This window comes from Asterias rubens, chromosome 19 (assembly GCF_902459465.1).
Source record: "Asterias rubens chromosome 19, eAstRub1.3, whole genome shotgun sequence".
Taxonomy (NCBI): domain Eukaryota; kingdom Metazoa; phylum Echinodermata; class Asteroidea; order Forcipulatida; family Asteriidae; genus Asterias; species Asterias rubens.
Genome location: NC_047080.1, coordinates 8423783 through 8436716, shown reverse-complemented (window position 1 = coordinate 8436716; position 12934 = coordinate 8423783). Strand labels below are relative to the sequence as shown.

The 12934-nt window shown below is 39.4% G+C and overlaps 1 protein-coding gene across 1 annotated transcript; it reads right to left on the bottom strand.

Annotated features, from left to right (window-relative positions):
- Positions 1–7528: 7528 nt before the first annotated feature.
- On the bottom strand, positions 7529–12682 carry LOC117303189 (deoxynucleotidyltransferase terminal-interacting protein 2-like). The gene is made up of 6 exons (XM_033787318.1): positions 12074–12682; positions 10651–10783; positions 9909–10004; positions 9465–9629; positions 8816–8925; positions 7529–8173 (listed from the first exon to the last, which is right to left on the bottom strand). Exons 1-6 carry the CDS (start codon positions 12679–12681, stop codon positions 8074–8076), a joined length of 1212 nt encoding a protein of 403 aa, XP_033643209.1. The 5' UTR covers position 12682; the 3' UTR covers positions 7529–8073.
- Between the last annotated feature and the right edge of the window lie 252 nt (positions 12683–12934).

Sequence of the window (12934 nt, the reverse complement as noted above, 5' to 3'; positions counted from 1 at the left end):
CAACACATTTCTAATATATTAAAATTAATTGTTTATATTTTGAAGCAGCTCCTTGTAAATATTATCATCAACTACTTACCAGGGGCCGATTTCTCAGAGCTGCTTAAAGCCATTGGACACTTTCGGTAAACAGTATTGTCCAAAGGCCCACACTCCGTGTATCACAACTTGTATAGAAAATAACAAACCTGTGAAAATTTAGGCTCAATCGGTCATCGGAGTTGGGAGAAAATAACGGGAAAACCCACCCTTGTTTCCGCACATTTCGCCGTGTAATGACATGTGTTCAAAATAAATCCGAAATTCTCGACAACGAGAATTGATAATTGTTTTCTCAAAAAGTAAAGCATTTCATGGAATAATATTTCAAGAGAAGTCTTTCACCACTACCTTCTGTAAACCCTGTAAGTTATTTGTAAATCTGTGAACTTTTTTTGTTTGTTCTGTTCCGAAAGTGTATAATGGCTTTAAGCATCCCTGCCTACACGGCAGTTTGCGGTTGAATGGCTTCTGACAGGCACCCCCCAAACAAAGATATTGCCTAAATGTACTTTGCCTTTAAGACTTTAGTTGCTTGAGAAAAAAACACATACAAATTATTATTTATGGAAGGTTTTTGTTTAAAGGATATGTACCTTTGCAATTTGTATAAATGTTTAAATAATAGTTTTTTGTTTGGTAATTAATTTATTTCAAGAATGTCAATTAAATTGTCTACTGTCCCGGAATTAAATTGAATACGGTAAACAAACAAAACAATAATCAAAGAGATTTTGACAAACCAGGATCGAGGCAAAAAAAATGTGTTAATGGTAATTATTTTATAAATAAATAAATACAAATAGTCTTCTAGAATTAAACTCTTGATGTTAACTCTTTGTTCAATAAATAAACATTACATTTCAATGTATGAAAAGAAAAAGATTCTTGTCAAATTTTCTCGTAGTTATTTGTCTAAAAAACAATAACTTAAGGTCACTAACTTTTTTTTTTTTGCATTTATATATCAGTTTCTTTTGGTTGTGGTTGGTAGGCAGTTTGCAACAGCTAACTATATTTTCTCCCCCAAAAATGGAAACGTTCTTGTATGACGCCACCACTTTTTCATTCGATATAAAATAATATAGTATCTAATTTAATTCGATTTAATTTGTATAAATTAGTGAAAAAGTGGCGGCGCCATACGAAAAGTTATAAAAAAATATATATACATTTATATTTAATTAGAAATCGTTGTTAGCCTTGCAGGATTGACCGATTGTACTTCTTGTGCCCCGTTGATGCTGTGATGTCAAGATGAAGCAATTGTTTTGCTAATGTCAGCCATTGATGTCCATACACAGTTCTTGACTTTTGCAAAAAGGTGAACAAGAATTGCGTTTGGACAATCATAGGCGAACACCGCTATAGATGAGCATCGACTGGTGAGCGAGTCTACTGATGTGGAGGGGGCGGGGTTGCAAAAAAGCGGCAAACCATTGAAGGGGATCATCTTTGTGTAGTTCACTGGCAGATGGTAAATTTGCATCGGGGGTAGAGAATATTCATTTTTGTTTTTACCCATATACTCAGTTTTTACCCGTATACTTAGTTTTTACCAGAGCTCTGTGAAAAAAAAATCACAGGAATTTTTACTCGGGTGGGATTCGATCTCACTGGAAACTGTCATCATGCTACCTCAATGATTAAACTTTGTACAGTCATGGAGGAATAAATTCCATGGTCCAGTGAAGCAAATCCTTGATAGAAATGTGACAATGTACATCAGCGTGTTTATACAATGAGAAATCATGCATTCCACCCATTGTCGGTGAGGGTCGTTTAGCCTTTTGTAGCGGTCTCAAGAACAAACTTTATTATCAGATCACAGAACGGATGTTACATACACTTAGTACCTCGCTCTTCCATTTCTTACATGTACCTTCGGGGCACTTTGTACATGTACCTCGACAAATAGTTCACTTCTTCTTGCCTTTTATTTGTATTAAATGTTGCCCTGTACTGCTAAATTTTATTTGAACTGATACTTTTTTATTTCAGTATTTAGTACCATTACTTTTGTTTGACAGACTGTTAATTGCCGAAAGGGGGCGTTACTGACACGTATAAAGAGGTGAGATGTCGTAATTCTTTACAACAAAAAAACATTCTATTTTTTGGTGAATAAGATACTTTTTAATTTGGCATCTTATTTGGAAAATATGCCTAAACCAACCGCCATTTTCCCACTAAAACCAAAACATAAGAATCTTACTTCGGGGCCATTCAAAATAGTCAATGTTACACAATTATAAACTGCTTTGACCCACCGAAACTCTCCAAATATTAATAATGAACGGCTTCATAAATATAGGCCTACACCGAAGAACAAAGCTCAAAATGAGCCAGATATTTTAGATCAAAGATCTTGAACATCAATAGTTTTCAATGGCTTTCCACATGAATTTAACAAATTAATTTTGTAGTTTAATCAAGAACGAAAATGACGATCTTAGCCGGTTGGGTGTGTTTTCTTCTTCTACTTCGTCTGTACTGTTAATGTATTTGGTGTTTTTTACTGCTGTTTTTACTGCATTTCAATTTCCAAGTTAGGTGTGTTTCTTTTGACACACAAAACGAAATTCAAAGTTTGTTAATATTGCTTTTTCCAAATGCCTCCCCCCCCCCCGCCCGAATATAAATTTCGCAAACAGAGTAGCAAATTGGAATACAGAAGTTAAATCATTCAGTAATGGGCTTGCTTTATTAAATGTTTGTAATTTTTTCCTTTTTCCGGAAATAAATAAATAAACCGGCAACAGAACTCATTGCATTCGACCCTACTTTCCACTTGTAATGCCGAAATTTCGAAAACCCCATTTATACCAACTACAAGAACTAGAAATTCCAACACATCTTCACAAAAAGTGTCTCACCAAAAATGTCATTTCAATCCCAGCGGTTTGCAGACATACCCTTCATCAATATTGCTAGCTTTTCACAGTAATGTTGTCTTGCGGTTTAACCCAATCTCCGTGGCCTCAAGATGTTGTACAATCTCCAACCGATGTCGCGTGCCGTTCTTGGCTCCGTGCTGCCCGTCCGCCGTTGCCTCCTCGAGCCGGTAAAGTGTGTGGGTTGCCGCATGGGGCGTGCCCGGTCGTTCCACTTGTTTGCCCCACAGACTTTATCAAGATATAACAAGACCCAACCTCATCAAAAGACCCAACATTCTTTAAGTCCAACAACTTCCTTCCATATGCTAACGAATTCTACCTGTAATGAAAGGACACCCCCTTCTTATGGCCACCAATAGAACGGTTGACCAGTAAAGTGCAGTAAAACCCCTGCAGCGGTTAGTCCTTATATGGGTACCTAATCGATCTGTTGCTGGCGACTTTACAAAGGGATGCCCGATGACCACAAAAGGGATTATCCGTTAATTCATCTAAACAACCTTTTTGTGCTCTGTTGACTCCATTCACCCGCTCTAACTCAATCTCTTGCCGGCGTCAAAAAACATCCCTCCACACCCCCTCGATACGCCATTTTACTGGCCTTACAACAAAACTGGGTTTCTTTAGAGCACCAAATTCCCCCCTCTCTCTCTCTGTCCAGACAGAAAGGAACAACACTTCTCATTCGACAGAGTCTATGGAGAAAAGGAACATTTCCTTCAAAAAGGACACCACATAGTTCTAGAACGACCCCCCGTGCGTACCAGAAGAATGGACCCAATGACTAGTGAAGGATTCGAATTGAGTAGGCCTATCTTGGCAAATGAAGCAAAGTTATAGCTTTGTGCAGTGAATATGCTGGAATCCAACATATTTATCCCAGAGACACACTTCTATTTCACATGAGGAGGGACGCAATCAACTTTATCGTGACCCATGCATGACTTGCACACCTTGCTTGGATGTAAATTTGGCCAAAGAAAAGTCTTTCAAAAATAATTTAGTATTTTACATAATGATAGTTTTGAATTATGCATACGCCTAGGGCCTACAAAATAAAAACAATTAAACAAACTTTTGAATTTCATCTAATAGTTTGTAATTGTATAAATAGCAAACAATATTGTTGAACGATTTTAAGTTTTATTGTCAGAGTTTATGTGTAAGTTCTCCTGTGGATTTAGACTCTGGCAATCAAACAGCCACGGATTAACGGACTAGAACTCGAAGCAAAAATGCACAAACAATGGTTCGATACCCCCACCCCCAAAAAAACTCACACACACACAAAAAACAACAACCAAAACACACATAATTAATTTTGACTTTCCTCTGCTGGCCCCCCCCCCCCCCCACACACACACACACACAAATAAAACGAATACAATTTGACCAATTGCCTCTAGTGTACGAAGATGCAAAATTTCCATTGTCGGGGGAAAATACAGAGGCGTATCTCACGTAAACTGTACAGAGATTTTCTATGATATGATGAAAGACCAGAGCTTGGTGACCATTAAACAATTTGTTCCAAGTTCATAAAGTGGAAGTCATGTGATCCTCCATATGAAGTTCATCTGTATACGGCCGGCAAAGGGACCAGCCTTCCCTGGTAGTATTGTTTCCGATGGCACGTTTACTGGAAAACCGACTGCTCATTTTTACCGGACAAAGATCTTGCTTTCTTCACAATTTCTGAAAGTCCATGTCTCCCAGTGAAAACTATTTTTGATTTGTGTTCGACTTTGGGATGTCGCCAATTCATAGACAACCGAATTGGTCGCTGCCTTTACGGAACAAAAGGACGCCAAATCACTCATGTAAGGTACGTGAACTAATCTATAATGGCGAGACCACGTTCTTTTTGTATAATAAGACAACTCGACCTGCGTGACATTTCACCAAGACTGACAAGACAAACGACGTTGTTATTATACATTTTGGCTGTTTTTCTTTAAATACAATTCCCCCAATTTTCGATAAAAGGCTCATAGATACCGTTAGCAGGCTAAGCTTTGAAGAGTTTCTCATTGCATTGGACTTAAAGAAATTTAGAACATTTTCCACTCGGCAGACAACCACTTTTAAATGTGAACGCGAATCGCGCCACAATTAGGCCCAACCGGGTTTCAACGTGTAAGTTGAAGGGGCTGGCTTCTTCCGTCGTGAGTTTATGTTACTCTCATCCATTTTGTGTAATGTTTCATTTATTTTTAGAATTACATTTATTTGTGAATTCTTCTCAAACTAGTGTTTAATTTACACCAGCAAAAAAAGACTCCACTATAAATGTCTCAAATCCTCTAGGACAAGGCCCTAGCCTAGGCCTAGAGCATTTGCTGCAGAATTTACATCGGAAAACGTTGTGAACAGTAGGAGGAACGTTCATTAAGTTTTAGCATGTTATCTAAAAAACAAGATTCCGAGATTGTTGTGTCCCTTTTCTTCGTTGCCTGTCTGCCGGGAACAAAACGATCCCAGCCCCCACGAGCTAATCCGCTTACAACCCGCTCAATCAACTTGGTCAATTGTAAGTTTCAAACAAAGTAACTTTCAACGTTTAGACCGACAGACATTCTCTGGTGACCATTTTCTTCTGCCAGTTGTGTCTCCGATATTCACTAGCAGACAATCGCTTTATCACCTCCCGCTTCTTTTATTCACTCTATGGAGTTCATTTATTCTTGGTGTCCAAAAGAAAGAATTTAATTAAAATAGGAACACTTTTATTAGTTTGGTGAACTTTTCTTGCGCTGCAGATTTTTTCACATGTCCACAACGTTGAAAGGGCTGTTGTTTTTTTCTCGCGAGAAGTTTCCGTATTCTCCAAACACTTTTTCATTCGTTATGAAATAAAGTATTATATAATTTACTAAATTTTCCTGGAAATGAGGTAATCCTTTTTGTAAAAAAAAATGTGAAAAGCTGGTGGCAGGATTCGGAAAGTTTTCCCACAATTACATTGGTACTACTTCAACACCCCAAAAACTATGTAAATTTTGATCCTCTATTCAGTTTTTATGTTGCAACACACACATGCTGTAAATTAACACCTGGTTTTTGAAAGGTAGGCTACATGACTAAGCTCTGGCGTTTCTGATCAACAGATCCAGAGTGTGGATTCGAGTCCCGGTTGACACTTGTGTCCTTGAGCAAGATACTTTTATCATTATCACTTTGTCCATCGAATGGGACATGAAACCAAAGGTCCAGTAATCTAGGACTGGTATGTGGTCACCAGTGTGGTAGTGCACGTTTATAAAGGAATCCTCGAAGAGTAGGAGAGTGTTATCTAAAGGACTTTATCCAAAGTATCTATTGGTAATTGTTAAAGACCAGTCTTCACACTTGGTGTATCTCAACATATGCATAAAATAACAAACCTGTGAACATTTTAGATCAATTGGTTATCGAAGTTGCGAGATAATAATGGAAGAAAAAACAAAACACCTTGTCACACGAAGTTGTGTGCTTTCAGATGCTTGATTTCGAGACCTCAAATTCTAAATCTGAGGTATCGAAATCAAATTCGTGGAAAATTACTTCTTTCCCGAAAACTTCACTACTTCAGAGGGAGCAGTTTCTCACAATGTTTTATATCAACCTCTCCCCATTACTCGTTACCAAGAAAGGTTTTATGCTAATAATTATTTTTAGTAATTACCAAGTGACCACTGCCTTTAAAGGAAAAATAATCATTAAACTAAAGTTTCAACATGGTGTTGTGGAGATATTGATTTGGCCAAAGACATTGACTTTTTAAAACTTCTTAACCCATTTTAAAGCATGTTTACTCTGGTCTCGATTTCAACAAGAGCAAAATGTTCATGTAAATATGTGTATCATTCTCATGTGCTGAGCAAAGTGTGATATCAAAAACAAAACTAAATGTAAACATATGTGGTTAAAGGTTTTATATAGGATTGGCAAGGACAAAAAAAACATGACTTGTAATTTTAGCCTAAAAGCTTACTGATTATGAAATTCATACTCAAAACATTTTTTTTATGCACGTTTCCTCTGATATGAAGGGTCATTTAAAAAAAATGTATTGAAAACCTTTTACATTCTTTGAGCTGATTTCGGTTGTTAAAACCAAACTCAAGGACAATGTGTTTTTATGCTGAAAATTGTGCGTGGTTTTTCACTATTTTCTCCCCACTCGTTCACACAATATATTTTCGGTTGGTAGACCAAAACATGAACACTGTCAGCCTCTATTGTGTCAATCATGTATATAGACAGTGGACACTACTGGTAATTACTCAAAATAGTTATTAGCATAATTGGTAACAAGTAATGGGGAATGGTTGGTACAATAAAACATTGTGAGAAACGGCTCCCTCTGAAGTAAACGTAGTTTTCGAGAAAGAAGTAATTTTACAAGAATTTGATTCGTTTTTTTTTTTCGATATCTTGCAACTCCGACGACCAATCGAGCTCAAATTTGCACAGGTTTGTTTTGTCATTTTATGCATATGTTGAGATACACAAAGTGAAAAGACTGGTCTTTGACAATTACCAATAGTGTCCAGTGTCTTTAACTTTGCATAACTTCAAATGGAAACAAACACAAGTTACAATACACTTCATTGTTCAATTGCAATAATTTTATTCCTGCACAAATTAATTTCAAAAAAGTGCTTACAGTATCACAGATGTGCTCTCCTTAGCATGCTCACTGAAACATACTTCTGCAAATAATTTCAAAAATAATTTCACAAGCTGTGATCCAAACAGAAATTCATAATAAGTTTTATAATAAGTATTTAGTAGCCTACAGGGCATGTTGAGAAGTAGTGTGTTCTAGCCCGTAGCAGTTTCTACTAGAACAATGTCCGCAGGACTAGTGTTGAGTGTGGGCCATGTTTAGTGTCGAACAATTTGAAGTGTTTGCACATGTATGTGTCTGGGTCAGTGTTTAAGCAAGGATTTTGTAAAAGGGTGGTCAAAATTGTTTGGGAAGTTAAACACTGGCCATCCCAGTTGTTCACTTACATTATATTTACATGTAAATGAAAGATAAAACATGGTGTCCAAATTTATAACAGGGTGACCCAAAGACACCCACACACCCCTCTGGCTTATACTATGGTTGGGGTCTGCCTCTATGAGGAGGACTTGGGGGAGAAACTCCTCATTTCTTGGTCTTTTTTCTCTTCTTCCCAGTCCCTTTCTTCCCCTTGTGCCAACGCGACCGTTTCTCCTGGAGCTCCATATACTTCCTCTTGTTGTATCTAAGACAAAATAGAAGATGAAGAGTTTTTGACCTAAAAACATAGTTTTTGAGAAAGAAGTAATTTTCCATGAATTTGATTTTGAGACCTCAGAATTAGATTTTGAGGTCTCCAAATCAAGCATCTAAAAGCACACAACTTAGTGTGACAAGGACATGTTTTCTTGCATTATTAATCATTACAACCAATTGAGCTCAAACTTTCACAGGCATGATGAGATACACAAAGCGAGAAGACTGAACTTTGACAATTACCGATCTTTAAGCTTTTTTTTACGCATCATAAAGCACACAAATTTGTGCAACAAGGGGAGTTTTTTCTTTTAGTATTCTCTTGCAACTTCGATGACCAATTAAGTTCAACCAAATTTTCAAAGATTTGTTATTTTATACATATGTTGGGATACACCAACTGTGAATACTGGTCTTTGACTATTACCAAAGATGTCCAGTGTCTTTAAAGACAAGTTCAGTTTGTAATTGATCAAGAAGATTTGACTGTGTGTACGCTTGGTTACAATGTAATCACCAGTCAGCCTTTTACTCACGATGAGCAGCGTTTACGAAAGAAGAGTTTCTTTTAAGGTGGCGCCATTCACACAACTTATCTGTTAACAGTTTTCATGAAAAAAAATGTGCTTACCGTCTTGTCTCGGCATCAGCGAGGAGCTCATCCACAATGGTCTGCTTCCTCTGCTTCTTGGGCACTCTGGAATGATAGAAATCAGCCGCACTTTCTACAACTGTTCCAACCTGAAAAGAATATTGACATTCTTGTTAGCTCTGGAATGTTGGAGCTGGGCTGATTTGTTGGGCAGGGCGGTGTTGTCAGGGCAGGGTAGGGCAGTGATGTGGGGCAGGGCCGCTTTGTAGGGTTAGGCAGAGCATTGTTGTGGGGGCAGGGCACTGCTGTAGGAGCAGGGCAGTGTTGTGAGCGCAGGGCAATTGTGTTGATAGGGAAGAGTTGTTGGGACATGGTACAGTTACATGGTACAGTTGAAGGGCAGGGCAGTGTTGTGGGGCAGGGCAGTTTTGTGGGGGCAGGGCAGAGTTGTTGGGCTGGGCAGCTGGCACTTTTGAGGGGCATGCCAGGGCAAAGTTGAAGGGCAGGGCAATGTTTTGGGGCAGAGTTGAGGGGCAGGAAAATGCTGTGAGGGCAAAGCTGTGAGGGCAAGGCACTGCTGTAGGGGCAAGGCAGTGTTGTGAACAGGGCAGAATTATGGGGACAGGAAGAGAAAATGAGACCGTGTGCAAATCTTTGCCTCCTCTAAGGCAGAAACATGTGAACTGACCTGTACAAACTTAGGGAGTGCTTTCATGTCGTTGTGTTTGTAGAATCTCTTTGGATCGAGCGATGAGCGCATACGGATTGCTCTGATGTCGTTACGGAGTTTATCGGTCATCTCAGCAGCGGCCATGTTGTACCATCCATCACCCGTCTTAGACTCACGCTCTTTCTGTTATATTACACACACAAAAGATAGAAACATTTATTGTACGTTTCGTGCAAACACACCCTTGTGCCTCTTTAATAAGAAGGTGGTAACTCAGGTGTTTGAGAAGGTTGGTACTCAGTTCATCAAGAAGGTCGTAACTCAATTATGATACAATAAAACTCAGAGTAAAGCATGTAAACCAAACATGGTCCCTAGAGGGCGCTATACTACTCAACAATCACAAAACTTAATTTTGACAAGGGAGCCTCTGGTTTAATGCTACCCTTTGTTCTAACAAACCTTTTTTCGTCTCTGCATTTGTCTTATAGACTCTTTGTGTGAAGGCACACTGTGATGCTTCTCAAAGTCGGGACTGAGTATGCTGTTCTTCAGGAGCTGATGGTAAGAAAAACACATTTAAAATTACTTTACTTTCTTAACAAATATCATTTATTCCATTACACACCCAACAGCGCAAGCACCAACAAGAGGATGGTGATAAGGAAAAATTCAGATTTACAGGCAAACCACTGATGGGGACAGATGCAATTGGAGACTTTTGAGGCGCTGGCGGCAGCAGACATAACCGTCCTTTTTTGCAGCTTGGAGCATGCGTGCGCATACTCAGTATTGTATGCGTAGCTCTGGTTTAGCCCAACAACAAAATAATGCGTTTGCAAAGTGATGCGACAGGTTCAAAATATAAACCTGGGAATTCGCTCCGGGATCTGGTAAGTTTTTGTCCTTTTTTCTTCAAAAACATTTTCTCAATGGTGTTTTGAGTGTTCATTAGACATTGAGAATTAAGTTTGTGCCCTTACAATTTGTGTCATGATTTTTGAAAGTGGTAAAAATTAGGCAAATCTGGCGACTAGCTGTCAAAATTGTACATGTTGGACCAGATTAATTGTTGCCGCTCGAACCGATCTCGTAACCCTCAGGCCTGGCGGCCGTCGGGAGGAGGGTTACGTTATCGCAACTAGATATTTCAAATGACATTGTACGACCCGTCAATTATCTGTCTTTGTCTCTCCTATCTTACCTTATCTCGGCTACTAGCTGTCAGCACTTCCTTGGCTGCCTTGTTGTTCTTGTCAATGCCGGACTGGCCAATAAAGTCAAAGTATGTTTCGCCGACGTCAATCCCTGGATCCAACTCAGTGGGCAATTCAATCCTGATGAGAAATAGGAATATTATTTAACAATTGTACAGAATTGTGATGATGACCTCTTGTAAATGGAGTCAATTCAAGTTGATTCTTAGTTTTGGTATTATCGTAACCCTCCATCCTTCTGACGGTTGCGACCGCCGGAAGGATGGAGGTTTACAGTTATCGCAACATCACAATAGTCTCGGCAGTGCCATTACTAATTAGGGAATAACAGTGCGAGTACCCGGTCTTCACTGCGTGATAATGACCGGGTTGGTGGCTGGCGCTGTTAACGGACCGAGCCGGAGGCGAGGTCCGTTAACAGCGCCAGCCACCAACCAAGGTCATTACCAAGCAGTGAAGACCGGGTACGAACACTGTTATTCCCATTAATAAATACCTTTTTTAGCGAATTAAACGGCTACATTGTCCAAATTTTGTGACTTTTCTCTCAGCGGTACTTCCAGACATGTTCAGGGGCCATATTTGAGCTTTTGATGGTTCCCATCTCTTTCATGCGTTAATCACATTACTGATCTTTGAGACCAGTGACTCTTTGAAATAATGATCTGTTCAGCGACTTCACTGGGGTCACTGGAGGCAAATGATTGGACGATAGCTAATCCTTGTGCATTAAAACGCGCGCATGAGCGCTGCGTCAGTTTATACGCGCGCACATATTACACGCGCGCACTCAAAATTGATACATTTTCAGCGCGCGTACACTTAAGTGCACGAAGTTGCAATGAAACTAACAGGGATATAAATAAGCGTGCGATACAGTGCAACGCGCAAGGTTTACACAATGTATGCTGATTTAGTGGCCATTTATTCGCTATTTTCCAAAGCCGGTCTTTATACCACTGTTAACACTCCCACACGTGACCGGATTTTGACCAATCAGAGACTTGAAACCGTCCAAGGTATTTATTAATAAGAGTTAGAATGTCTCTGTGTGATACAAGATAAATATTAATAATGTGCATTTTAGGCTTCAAGGTGTTACAGATAGCACTTGCTACATTGTAATTTCACTTCCAAAATGGATAATGTGGCATATTATTAGCAGCCATTCATGTGTGAGGTTTGTGGACCTTCCATTCCACCCTGCAACCATATGAAGATGATTGAAGGGTTACAATTATTGCATGGAGGGTTGCAATTACTGCAACTATTGTTCATGACTTCTAGACTTTTTAAAAATAATTTGAAGTGCCTGCTCCTCTTATGTACACAACCTGTCATCCTCCCTGGACAGGTAAGGATTAAAGACTTTTAAAAAGTGGCAATCGGATTATCTGCCAAAATACTCACTCCTTTGTATTTCTGTCCTTTTTCACAGATCGTTTTGACTTTGTTGTTTGACTTTTTTGCATGTTCTTGTCTTCATCTTGTCCAGACTCGAGCGATATAAATACCTCCCCTTCTTCTTTTTCTTCCTTCTGTTGCTGAGGAGTGGTTTGTTTCATTGAAACAGTCAATGACATAAAATCATCATTGTCTTCCTCCACATTTTCATCTTCAGTGATTTTGTTGAAATTTCTTGAAATTTTCTCCATGTCATGGTTGGTTGAGATTTTGATTTTACTATTCACATTGGAGTCAACGTCTACCACAAAGGGTAAAACTGCTTCCAAATCATTCTCGGCCTCCGGGTCTGTGCCGCTTGAACCCGGCGTGCTGCCCGTGGACAACTCGTCCTCCGCCGCATGGACATGGCCAGCCATCAACTCGGCGGCCTGCTGTGCCAATTCTTCCAATTCCAGATCATCGTATAGACTGTCATCACTTACAATATCAGATTTATCATCGGGGTAATCAATGGCTTCTTGTACTGACTCACTCTTTTTTGGCGTTCGTTTCTTTTTCTTGTTTGAACCTGGAGATTTTTTAGGTTTCGACGATCTCGTGGTCGGCGCCATCTTTAAATGTACTCGATGTGCTGGCTCAGTAGGTGGCGCCCTTGCAACTTACTGCTAACTCGATCTTCTTCCAGCCGCTTTCTCTGTGGGCCCATGGTTCCTAGCCTCCATGGTTGGCCGGGGGCGGCAATAAATGCCGAAATTCTTGGGAAATAAAGCAGCTCTAAGCTTGCCATTTGAGCTCAAAACCATTGCACACAATAATCGTTAGCCTTTTTAAAACACAACATTGAAACTGTTATGGGTAGGGGCC

Excerpts from the sequence above, each read along its gene's own strand:
- LOC117303189 (XM_033787318.1), bottom strand. The coding sequence starts at position 12,681 with ATGGCGCCGACCACGAGATCGTCGAAACCTAAAAAATCTCCAGGTTCA. Across the intron at positions 10,005-10,650 it reads CAGCTAGTAGCCGAGATAAG|CTCCTGAAGAACAGCATACT; the intron begins GTAAGATAGGAG and ends TCTTACCATCAG. Across the intron at positions 8,174-8,815 it reads GCTGATGCCGAGACAAGACG|ATACAACAAGAGGAAGTATA; the intron begins GTAAGCACATTT and ends ATTTTGTCTTAG.